At 42.8% G+C, this 13,420-nt stretch overlaps 1 protein-coding gene across 1 annotated transcript in view; it reads left to right on the top strand.

The window, feature by feature from the left end:
- The window catches only part of LOC138852659 (uncharacterized), an 85,850-nt gene extending 72,672 nt beyond the window's left edge, over positions 1-13,178 (top strand). The window contains exons 5-7 of the mRNA XM_070084749.1: positions 9,561-9,825; positions 12,407-12,518; positions 12,932-13,178. Coding sequence (XP_069940850.1) covers positions 9,561-9,825; positions 12,407-12,518; positions 12,932-13,178 — 624 coding nt within the window. The remainder of the gene's footprint in view (positions 1-9,560; positions 9,826-12,406; positions 12,519-12,931) is intronic.
- The last annotated feature ends 242 nt before the right edge of the window (positions 13,179-13,420 follow it).

Genomic DNA, 13,420 nt, shown 5'->3' with positions numbered 1-13,420 from the left:
ACCTTAGTGAAAAAAGTTAATAAATTCGTAAGGCAGGAACGCCCCTTTGTAAAACCATGCTGAGATTCGTTGATTAATTTATGCTTTTCAAGGTGGCTACGAACTGCCTCGGCAATTATTGATTCCATAAATTTTCCCACTATGGAGGTTAGGCTTATTGGTCTATAGTTCGAAGCTAAGTGCAGAATGGTTATCATCTCTGGGAGGATCGAATTCCTCTGCAATGGCTAACACATGCCTTGACTGAGGGAGATCTGAACGAGTATCTACAAAAGATACTTGTGGGTTTCTCATTACTTGTCGAGTACGCAAGGAGTAACGACATTCAGGTTGAATATCTGACTGAGTATTTGAGGTAGAGGGTACAGAGTCAAGAGGATTTTCAGCATCTGTCACATTAGTCTGGGTAGCAATATCATCAACATCGCATACTAATTTCATATGATCTAAATGCAATTCTTTGTACTTACCAGTACTAATTTCTCTAACCTTATACTTATTGCCAGAGATATGTTCTACAACTCGATAAGGGCCAACAAACTTTTGATCGAGCTTAGGCATTTCGGATGTTTTGTTGAAATTTGTCAGCATTACTCTCGAACCTGCTTTAACTTTTGATGGTTTAGCACGGCTATTAGTTACTCTAGTAAATTCTGCTGTTGATTTATGAAGTGTTTCACGGATTCTTCTGAAAACACTCTGAGCCATGCTTGGACGAGTTGCTACGAAATCATCAGGGTTGTAATTGGGTTTCGGAGTGGAATATAACAACTCATAGGGTAAACGCTTGTCTACACCATACAATGCATAATGTGGAGTATCACCTATATAAGCATTGTAAGCAGAATTTATGGCACATTGAACATCTGGTATAACTTCATCCCAAGTTTCACTACTGGGGTTGATAGTGGCTCTCAAGACATCAAGTACTTTCTTATTGGTTCGTTCAGCTAACCCATTGCTGGCAGGATGATGAGGAACAATGGTGGATTTAGAGATCTTGTACAAGGTACACAAATTTTCAAGAATCTCATTACAGAATTCACCTTCATTATCTGTTACTAAGGACTTAGGGGTGGTATGCCTGCAGATAATGCGTTCTTTAAACGCTTTAGCTACTGTCTCAGCAATCTTATCTGCAATAGGAGCTAACTCACAATATCTGGTGAAATGGTCTACCATAACACACAGATGTTTGTTGCCTTGGAGGGAACATTTAAAATTGGTTAACAAATCAAGGGCAACTCTTTCCCACGGTTCGCTAGTGGTTGGGTACACCTGGATTGGATTAGGACCATTGACATTTCCTTTATGTTGCATACAAACACTACATTTCTTAACATACTCTGAAATGTCAGTTGCCATACATGGCCAAAAGTACTTCATTCTGGCTTGTTTCACAGAACGATCCATACCAGGGTGTGCAACACCTGGTGCATCATGAACTAACTGTAGAGCTACGTTCACTAGTGACTGTGGAATTACTAACTGGTACACTCTTCTACTTGGAGTACCTAACTCGGCTGTTCGATACAGTAATTCTTGGCTCATTACAAAGTCACTAATGGGTGCTGGTGGCTTCACAGTAAGAATAAGATCTTCCTGGAGCAGGAATCGAATCACACCAGACCACATGGGATCTGTTCTTTGGGCATTCTTTACATCCTCTGCAGTAAATGGAGGATCTGCAGTAACTACACTAACGTGTCGCGATAAAGCATCTGCGACTACATTTGACTTGCCAGGTAAATGTTCAAAAGTGGGATTGAACTCTTGGATAGTCAAGGTCCATCTGGCTAACCTTCCAATAGGTTGTTTATTCTGGAATAAAGGTACCAGTGGTGCATGGTCTGTCAAGACATGAACAGGGTACTGGTAAATAATGTCTCGGAAGTGCTTCAAAGACCATACTATTGCTAAAGCTTCTTGCTCCATTACTGTATAATTACGTTCAGCCTTTGTAAGGACTCGGCTAGCAAATGCAACTGTGTTGTACTTGCTATCAGTCTTCTGAGCTAGTACAGCACCTATGTCAATTGAACTAGCATCAGTTGTCAAATAGAAGGGCTTAGAAAAATCTGGGAATTTCAAAATGGCAGCGGACGTTAGCTTTTCTTTTAGTGTCTGGAATGCTCTTTCTTGATGGAAGGTCCAGACAAAAGGAACATCTTTCTTAAGCAATTCAGTTAGAGGAGCTGCTATTGAAGAAAAATTAGCAATGAAAGATCTATAGAAACCTGCTAGACCCACAAAGGATCTTACAGCATCAGCAGTTTTGGGAGTTGGAAAATTTAATACTGCCGTTACTTTACTTTGATCAGTCGTAACCCCTCTAGGAGTGACTACGTGACCAAGAAACTTAATTTCTGATCTGAAGAATTGACATTTGGACAGTTTGATCTTTAAATTGGCTTCTTCAAGCTTACCAAGTACTATATCAAGTCTTTTCAGATGTGTATCCACATCTTCAGACATGACAATTACGTCATCTAAGTACACCATAAGTGCTTTATCTATAAGACCTCTAAAGATATTGGTCATAAGTCTCGAGAATGTGATAGGAGAGGATCATAATCCAAAAACCATTCGAAGGAAGTGATAATGACCTGTGGGAGTAGAGAATGCGGTTAACTCTTGGCTGTCCTCGTGAAGAGGGACTTGCCAAAACCCATGTAACAAGTCCAGGGTCGAGAAGACTTTGTTATCTCCGATAGTGCGTAAAAGATCACCTAGTACAGGAAGTGGGAAGCGATCTGGAATAGTTTTCACATTTAACTTCCTAAAGCCAATCACCAGGTGCCAAGTACCATCCTTCTTAGGCACTAGGATCAAGGGCGCATTCCAGGGTGAATTACTAGGTGCAATAACTCCATCATCGAGCATTTGATTGATCAGTTCTTCTGCGACAGCAACTTGGGAATGAGGCATTCTGTACGCAGGTATATAGATAGGTCTAGTACCAGGTTCAAGTGGAATATGATGGGACAATAAGTTCATTATACCCATCTTCTCATCTGGTAAGGCAATGGCTTTACGACGTTTGTTCAACAGCGTCAACAAGCGCTTGAATTTGTCTATGAAGTCAGTGGGAGCTAAGTCTGTCTCCTCAACTGGTGGAGTGGATGAGGTCTCCCCTATTGAAATAACACCGACCCACTGGTCAGGTGGCATGTCATCCTGTACTTGAACAGGGTAAGGATAGTGAACCAGGTCAACAAGATTGGTATTTGCTCTGAGACGAACACTGTGACCCGAAGTGTTAGCAAAGAATAAATGGATCTTACTGTCTCTTACAACGTGTAAGGAAGGTTCAACAAATAAACCCTTGACCTTGCAGGAATCACTGTCAACTAGGACGTTATCACCATCTGGAACACTAGGAACAACAACAGACACTGTAGTGAGAGCACTAGCCGCAACAGAGACGTCTTTCTGCAGACGGCATGTGACATCAACAAGAGATGGCATTACTAGTTTCAAGTAGTTGTTTTCCGACAAGGCGTCCCCTGTGGAGAAACTACTACTTGGACTAGCAGACATTGCAGGGATAGGCTGAGCACTCAAAGCAGTCTGAGCATCCTCAGACACTTGAGGCAATACACTATCTTGCATATCTGAAGGTGTAGGTGGAACACAGATGGGAGTGACAGAGTTACTAGTGCCTGACTGCTTGGGTATGCTACTGGAAAATGCATTGGCTTGTAAGGACTTAATCCGTACATCATACTCTGTGGCAGTATGGCAGATTTCTGATCCAAGCTGGTAACCCTATAATGGAACGATCAAGTCGTCAATTTGGGCATGCCATCGGTAAGGGTCGAGCACAATGCGTAAGTCTCGCATAGAAGCAAATCCCAGTAGAAGATCACCAGGGAAAGTAATCTGGTCGACAACAAGAAAAGCAGCAGTAAAGTCTCTACCTTGGATAGTAAAGGTGAGTGAAGTCTGACCTCGGACACGCAGAAGGGAACCAGCTACTCCACTAAGGGAGGTTACAGTAGTTGGTTCAACGAGGAGGACACGTCGTAACTGCTTCTCTTTAAACAAGCTAGATCTGATATTAACTTGCGCACCAGAGTCCATGAACACATAAATGGGAGCATTATGGATAGAAGCTTGTACTAAAGGACCAATCGTTTCGTTTTGAGTTATATGCAAACAGAAGGGTGGGTTGTTATCGGAGAAGGCATTTTCTACTTCATCCTCAAATTCCTCTACGTCAGAGACGTGTGAAGCAGCATCAACAGCGAGGTTGTCATTCTCAAGGCTGGCTAAGGCTTCATAGGAATCTTGAACTGGTATGGTGTACTCATTATCACCTACTGTCACGACTGGACGAGTAGACTGGGGTGCTCGGATTCCCCCGAATTGGAAAAACAGTTGGAACGGCCACGGGAAGATCTAGAGTACTGAAGGTTGTAGAGAGCATTGCACTCAGATGTGTCATGTCCATGTATTCTATGATAAGTACAGTAGGGAAGATCTGACTGGTACTCATCATCAGTACGACGCCTCTTAGGGTGACTATCAGGACAATTAATTGCAATATGGCCACGGAAACCACAATTGTAGCAAGTTCTTTGACTGTGGGTACTGTACATACTACGGGTGCTATGGGAATGATGGCTCTTAACACTAGCTTTGGATGATGGACGCGAGTGATTAAGGTTGGGAGTTTTGGTAGTAGCACAAACAAGAGGAAGTACAGGAGTAGACAAAGTGGTTGGCGTAGACTTACGATAAGGGAAGGTTCCCTCGGGACACAAATTACGTACATGGATGAGAGCTGCGAGCGGTCCCATAGTAACATCTAGAGAACTTGAATTGTACACATACATTGATGTCGGTGGCATTAGTTGTTTAATAACTCCGAATGCTGCTAATCTAGCAAACCCATCAAGAGCTTGTTTATTGTTATCTTTAAGGTACTTAGAATTTTGACCTGCTTTAACGAATGAGGACATTAGGTTATTAAGACGAAGGGCAAACTCATCTAATGACTCCTCTGGCCTTGGAGCTGTGCGCACTAATTCTTTGAGAACGACAAAAGGATCGGTTTCTCACACCGGTTCAAGATAGTTACGAATTAACTGTTCATAATCTTGCCACCTGGTTAGGTCTTGAAAGTCCTTCATATGAATTAAGTTGAACACATGTGAGGCGGCTGGAGAACGGGCTAGATTCTCCTTTCTGTTACTGATTAAACAACTCTCAGATGGAAGACCATCAACTGAAGTATTAGCTCTGGCTCGAACAGCAGTAAACCAACCTTCTAGGTTGTCTGGGTTACCATTGAACAATGGCATAGCATCATACGGATCACGACTGAAATTACGCAGACTAGAAGTTTGAGTGTGTCTATTATTTGATACAGGATTACTCGAATTGTGAACTGATGCATTACTGGTTGTACTAGCAGCATTTGCTGAGGCATCGCTTAAGAAGACTTGAGACATGTTTGCAAAATGTAAAACAAGAATTTAGAGAAACAAAATAAAATGTAACTGAGGAACACACAACACAGTGAACTTAAATGGGAAGAAAATGCTTAACTATTCTGCATAGTAAATAAAAAACTGACAGGTCACACGGTAAGCAAGGAAACTCACACAAGAAAATACTCAGCTGAATAAACAACACTTTGAAAATTAAGAGAACATGTACTTTTCTCAAATCTAATTTGCTCAACTTTACTTTAAAATTGAACGAATGGCACAGTGAGTTGTCTTTACTCTCAATGCAATAGGGAAATTCAACAATAAAACGATGAATCAATCAAAAATGTTAAATTGGACTCAATAAATCTTGTGCAAAATTAAGAAAAACTGGGAAAACAATTCACTGAAAATAAAATAAAATGGCACACAAAGAATAAAATATTATGCACAGAACAGAGCATAAAAAACTGCACTGAAATAAACTGTAGCAATATTGCAAATAACAATTGCTAATCAAGAGTACTGCACAACACTACTTAAAATTTCTGCAAGAAAAATTTTAATGGCAACACAATGTTTGCACAAGAATTGTTGCAAAATGAGTCAATGTGCAATAATAAAAATATTACACACACAAGAAAATACAGTTTACAAGAAAAAGAAATATATATCAAGGAATGAACTGAGTGAACACTTTAACTCTTAATTGCAGCTTAAGCAACACTTACTGAACAAACAAAGAACAGTTTACTTTAAATGAACAACTTAAAAATTGCACTAAGAGTGAATTTGTTCAATGAAACATGAAAAATAATAGGTGCAAAAACACAGAACAAAAAAAGCTTGAACACTTACAGTGATGCAGAACACAACACATCAATATAAACACAATACTAGAATTTTCTTGCTATGAAACTTGAGGTGTGAAAAATTTGATAAAATAATTTTCTTGCTTGCACAAAACAATGGCACTATTGTCTGTGGAAATAAGACAAATTAGACACTGGCTAAATGAAAAGAATTAAGACAAAAATGTTCAACACACAGAGAGAACTAAACAAGAATACACAATTGCCGGGAGGAAAATATAACAGACAACACTGAGTTGTGATGCAGAATACAAGGTAATAAATTAGTGAATTACTTCACTGCAATACTGTGAACACAGGGTGATTCTGAAGTGTAAACACAAGTTCTATACTGCTCATATGTGTTGCACACACAACAAAGGAAAAACATTAAGGTACTTACTTCAAGTGTATAAAAAAAAGAACACAACACAACAGACATGAAATTATGCACGAAAATTAACACTGAATTAAGAAGATAAAAAAAATATTGCAAACAGTATATAATAAACATTGAGTCTAATCAAGAGTTACTGAATGTCACTAAGAAATCACTGGAAACAAAAAGAAATGTCTCAACACACGCAAATGTCTCTATGAAAAATATTATCACTGTAACGACTTGATGAAGAATTAGGTAGATGGTGGTGGATGGTGGTGGAGGATGTTTATGTCGTCTTGCGGCTGGCTACTGTCCTCTGCACACGTGATCGTAGAATTTGCGCTTACATCGACGATAGACTTCACACAGGAGGCTTTCAATGGTGGCACCACTGACGAAGACACACTCTAGCTCTTGACCCCCTATGTGGTCCTTAAAATATGGTGCTAGTACCCATAATAAGAGTACAATAACACAGTGGTAGTGGTTGGGTGAGTGGGCTGAAGCAGGGCTGAGGCCGGGGGTGGTGAGACCACGTGATGAGTGGGCCTATGGGATGAACGGCGTAAGCCTCACTGGGGACACCCTCACTGACGCGAAGATATTTCTAAGCCGGCTGGCTTAAAAACAAACCCATGAATTACCACAACACCACAGAGATGGCTTGGAGCTTGAAGCACAAGCGATGAAGACTGTACCCACGTGGTTTGCTTGAGTACTGGGTGAGTCACCTGGGTTAGTTGCTGGCTGGCTTGGCTTATCTTAACCCTTCACACAGAATGGCTCGATAACTTCTAACGATGAGCACAGCAGGGGTGGAAAGCTGGCTTGGCAGGCAAAGCTGGATGGAGTAGGCTAGGCTGGACTGACTCCCTCACCACAGACTGGTTGCTGGCTTATTTTGCAAACTCGGGTCAACACCTCGGGAGTGATGCAAATAAGCAGATAAACACTAATACAAAGACTGACCAGTGAATATTGTAGAGCTGGTAGAAGCTTGGTCGGGGTAGCTGGCTGGCTTGAGGTAGGTCGAACGTTACCCTTCTCGGCAGGCCTACTCACAAGATGGCAACCAGCTCAGTAGAAACTTACCTACAGAAATCGCTGTAATCGTCAGAATTACAGGCCCTCCGTTGCCACCAATTTGTTGTAGGGGGTTCTTAAGGAGATACGAGGGTTGAAGGTAAACACCTTGTTGGATGGTAACACTATATATTGTCAGACTGTGATGAGAGGTGGGAGCCCAGGCATGCCCTGCTCGCCTGTCTATGTCTATCCGTCGAGTGAAGAAGAGGCAGCTTGTCACTCACTCACGCTGCATCCCGTGACGTCATACAGTCACAGGCCTAAGGGATCTTCTATATAAACACATGGATGGTACTATGATACTCAGCTAATCTATATAACACATATAAGGGGATCAGCAACTATGCTGACAGTTTGAGTCCTTCAGTGCTAAGTCCGTGTGAGTCCTTCAGTGCTGAGCCCGTGTGAGTCCCTCAGTGCTGAGTTCGTATGAGTCCTTCAGTGCTGAGTCCGTGTGAGTCCTTCAGTGCTAAGTCTGTGTGAGTCCTTCAGTGCCGAGTCCGTGTGAGTCCTTCAGTGCTGAGTCCGTGTGAGTCCTTCAGTTCTGAGTACGTGTGAGTCCTTCAGTGCTAAGTCCATGTGAATCCTTCAGTGCTGAGTCCGTGTGAGTCCTTCAGTGCTGAGTCCGTGTGAGTCCTTCAGTTCTGAGTCCGTGTGAGTCCTTCAGTGCTAAGTCCGTGTGAATCCTTCAGTGCTGAGTCCGTGTGAGTCTTTCAGTGCTGAGCCTCTCAATTACAATGGTTCATGTACTTATAAAATCAGTGGTTGATGTACTTACAAAGAGTCAGTGGTTCATGCACTCACAGAGTCAGTGGCTCATGCACTCACACAGTGGTTCATGAACTTTCAGTCAGTGGTTCATGCACTCAGTGGTTCATGTACTCACAGAGTCAGTGGTTCATGCACTCACAGTGGTTCCTACACTCAGAGTCAGTTGTTCAGCACTCACAGTCAATGGTTCATGCACTCACAGAGTCAGTGGTTCATGCACTCAGTGGTTCATGCACTCACAGAGTCAGTGGTTCATGCACTCACAGAGTCAGTGGTTCATGCACTCACAGAGTCAGTGGTTCATGCACTCACAGAGTCAGTGGTTCATGCACTCACAGAGTCAGTGGTTCATGCACTCACAGAGTCAGGGGTTCATGCACTCACAGAGTCAGTGGTTCATGCACTCACAGAGTCAGTGGTTCATGCACTCACAGAGTCAGTGGTTCATGCACTCACAGAGTCAGTGGTTCATGCACTCACAGTCAGTGGTTCATGCACTCACAGTCAGTGGTTCATGCACTCACAGAGTCAGTGGTTCATGCACTCACAGAGTCAGGGGTTCATGCACTCACAGTCAGTGGTTCATGCACTCACAGAGTCAGTGGTTCATGCACTCACAGTCAGTGGTTCATGCACTCACAGTCAGTGGTTCATGCACTCACACTCAGTGGTTCATGCACTCACACTCAGTGGTTCATGCACTCACAGAGTCAGTGGTTCATGCACTTACAAAAGTTCCTGTATTCATTGTCATTGATAATTAATTAATTTATTTACATTCGTTGTTAGTCAATAGACAACGTTAATTACTGAAATTTAGATGATTATTTTTCCACTGCTAAGCTGCAGAGCAAACATTTATTTGGGACAACTTTTCGCCCTGTGCAGAGCTATATAATATCTTGATAAAGGTATACCCAGAGAAACGTTGTCTCAAAAAGAGATTGTTCTTCAGCGTGTCTTTCTCTTACTATTGTATGTTGTTCCCGTTGTTATGAAGTTCATCCTTGACATGAAGATTCACTTTCCTGACAGCGAGGGCGCAGCTTGCAGAGTTACGGGGCCAGGGACAACCAAATCTTCGAGCGACTTTACGAACTGGCGGAGCTGCTTGTGTGGATTGTATTTCGGAGGCGTGACCGTCCCGTGATACACAGCGAGGTGACGAGACTCTTCAGGGGTAAGGTGGGCCTAGAGGAGGACATGTTGCACCAACAGCAACAGCTACTGCAGTACCACCACGGCGACGATGGCCTCGAACAGCCACCATCACGCAGGAGAAAGAGGATGCCGCTCTCAGGTACACTGTCACGGCTTAGCTTCTATTGTGATCAAAAGTTTTGCTGCTACGTCTAGCCCTGGCTCTGTTTTTCTTTTGTTGCAGTCTTTCCTCTCCCACATATTCTTCACTTACCCTCACTTTTTCCTCACCCTTTGTGAGTCCTTTCGTTTGAGTTCTTCTAGTTCTCCATGTCTGAGAAGTGGTCGTTTTAATATAGTGTCTTTATTTCTGCAAGTACATGGTAAACAGTCCTAGCTGACATCAATTACATACTGCTATGTAGAAAGCCGCTTGTTATGCTGATCATTTTGGGCAAATTAGGTCAGTTTTGTCCCAGGATGCGACCCACACCAGTCGACTAACACCCAGGTACCCATTTTATACTAATGGGTGAACAGCGACAGCAGGTACACGTCCCTAATGTTTTCCAGCCGTACCTGAGATTCGAACTCCGGACCTCAGTGTGTGAGCTGAGGGCGCTAGCGATCGAGCTACGGGACACCGTAGTCACTAAATTAGTCAGGGAAAATTGAATTTATAATATGATGGCCCATTCAGCAGTCTTATAGCCTGGAAATTTAGTGTAATATCTTAATGATATAAGAAACCATGTCTAGAAGTGACTGACAAAGATTAATTACAACTTCTGTAATCCTCAATACTTACGTTACAGCACACAGGACGAGCTTGTCGTACAGTTAACTACTCTGGTGGCATAAAGCTTTGTGTTATATGGTATATACTCTGAACACACATTACAGATAAACATTAATGTATCAGTTATTAATATTAGTCATTTACATAATTACTTTTTTAAATATCAGTCATTTTGTGAGAGGTAAACAGCATTACTGGAATTAGTCTGTCAAAATGGCGGACGCTCGCCTGTGACGTCACGTACAGACAAGACTACGACATAACCCAAAGATAATTGAAACCTTTCATTAAAAGACACTGAAAGGAACAAAAAAACAGAGAGATGTTGGGATTCCCTGTGTGAAACATTAATGAAAAAACTAAACTTACAAGCAACAAATAAGAAAAAGAGAGAAAAAGAGTCAAATGAATAAAGTATGGTTTGAACGGGATCTTCATTAAGTAAAGCTAACAAGAATGAAAAACAAATAAAAATGAATAGACTAAGGTGTAGGCCACAATAAGAGTAGAATATTACTTATGTCACCCGTAAGTATGGTCATTACAATCACCATCTAACAACCACAAACTGTAGTCTTACCAGAGCAGGTGAGGATCCGTAATGAAGTGAATTGCACCTGACGTCCAGGTTACCAAGTAGCTGTCCAGGTGGCGTTGCAGATGATGAACTCCTGCAACTCTGATAAACCAACATACTAAACGATACTTCCCTAGTTTATATACAATTTCCAACACCTAGACGTTTTCCCTTACACTCTGATCACGTGACAGTGCCAGCTTAAGAAGTAGATTTTATTTTGATTACTAATTCCGGGGTTTAATAACGCAAGAAAACTCTTGAAAGCCAGTGCAGTTTATTCCGATGACGTTCTTGTTTTCTTTTGTGCTCTGGAATGTAACCAGCAACAGTTAACTAACCTCTCTGTTTCTATTTAATGCAAAATTACTAGGGACAGCAGGTGCTAGGAGACTTGCTCATATGTTGAACCCGGGTTTATTCGGATGTGAGTAGAATGTTCTGTCACCAAGTCAGAAAAGTATTCAGACCGGCTTCACAAAACATACGAACTACTTCTAGCTCCTGGGAAGACGCAGAGCCGACCCTAAGAACATTGTCTCTGACGCAGCCAGTTCTATTTTGTTAGTTTGCACAGAATCCTAGCTTGAGGTTGAGTCTCCAGGTCCGCGTACAGTGATATCACTGTTCATCTCTGTTGACGTTGACGGTTGCAGTGAACCTTCCCTCGTCTCTCTCAGCTCACCGTTACTCCCAAAAACTTGAAAACCACTTACCTGGAGTTTATCTGGAGTGTACCTGGAGTTTACTAAGCTTAGTGTACCTGGAGTTTTAGTTTTACTTGAGTTTACTTGAATTTATTTCAGTTTACCTGGGTATACCAGAGTATTCTTGGAGTTTTCCTAGAGTTTACCTGGAATTCACCTCTAGTTTACCTGGAGTTTAACTGGAGTTTACCCGGTGTCCCTTCCAGAGGTCACCGCCTCCGAGTCCCGGTCCCCGACCAGGTCTCTATGGCCCGGTCCCACACCAGGCTTCCGCGGCCCAGTCCAAGACCAAGCCTCCGCGGCCCTGTCCCAGACCAGGCCTCCGCGGCCCGGTCCCAGACCAGGCCTCCGCGGCCCGGTCTCAGACCAGCCCTCCGCGGCCCTGTCCCAGACCAGGCCTCCGCGGCCCGGTCTCAGACCAAGCCTCCGCGGCCCGGTCCCAGACCAGGCCTCCGCGGCCCGGTCTCAGACCAAGCCTCCGCGGCCCGGTCCCAGACCAAGCCTCCTGTTCTGAGTCTTGATTAGAATTTCCTCTTCATAAAGCAGTTTATATTATTGCAATGTTGCAAGTGCAGAAACAAGAGGTGTCATTGCAGATGTGATACCTCAACAGAGATGCTGTTGCAGGTGCGTTGTAACAACAGAGGGGTTATTGCAGGTGTTGTGTTCGAGAGTTCCGGCCTTATGTGCAGAACAGTGCCGGACATGAGTCTGACTGACACCATGAGTGCCTGGGGTGACACTCTGCCTCCACTCACCTACGTCATCCAGTGAGTAAATACGTTTATTTTTGACGTATCTGTGTGACATAGAAGAAGCCATGACAGACATGGCTTGACAAGAGAGAAGTCATTGCAGGTGTGGCGTGACAAGAGAGAAGTCATTGCAGGTGTTGTGACACTCCACACCTGTAGTGACACTCCACACCTGTAGTGACACTCCACACCTGTAGTGACACTCCACACCTGTAGTGACACTCCACACCTGTAGTGACACTCAATACCTGTAGTGACACCCCACACTTGTAGTGACACTCCACACCTGTCGTGACACTCCACACCTGTTCTCATACCATACCTGCAATGACATCTCTGTTGTCACATGATATATCTCACACAGGTTGTAGTCTTCACTGTAATAGCTTAACTTACCTCAGTTACTTTAATAATATATTTTATCTCAGTTGTAGTTTTGACTCTAAGGTATCTTACCTTAGTGGTACTCGCGACTCTAAGGTATCTTACCTTAGTGGTACTCGCGACTCTAATAAGGTTTCTTTTTTCAACGTGTTCAGGAGTGAAGCAGCAGGCGTGGGTGCAGGCGTGGGTGCAGGCGTGGGGCTGTGGGTGCTGGGGGCCCGACGTGGTGACCTCAACGAGTATCTGGAACCCGCGGCGCAGGAGGTCGACCAGCTCAGTATACTAGACTGAAAACCCTCCAACACACACACACACTGTAGCGTCCTCAAAAAATGACGCCATTATATATATATATATATATATATATATATATATATATATATATATATATATATATATATATATATATATATATATATATATATATATATATATATATGCAATAAGATCACAGTAAACAGGTGATTTCAGAATATACAAAACAACCACTGTGAAAGAATAGAGAAATTCCAAGCGCTTTCGTGACTACTCAC

Source organism: Cherax quadricarinatus, chromosome 13, assembly GCF_038502225.1.
Source record: "Cherax quadricarinatus isolate ZL_2023a chromosome 13, ASM3850222v1, whole genome shotgun sequence".
NCBI classification, from domain to species: Eukaryota; Metazoa; Arthropoda; class Malacostraca; order Decapoda; family Parastacidae; genus Cherax; species Cherax quadricarinatus.
The sequence above is the reverse complement of the archived record's forward strand: the minus strand, read 5'-3'. Positions and strand labels throughout refer to the sequence as shown.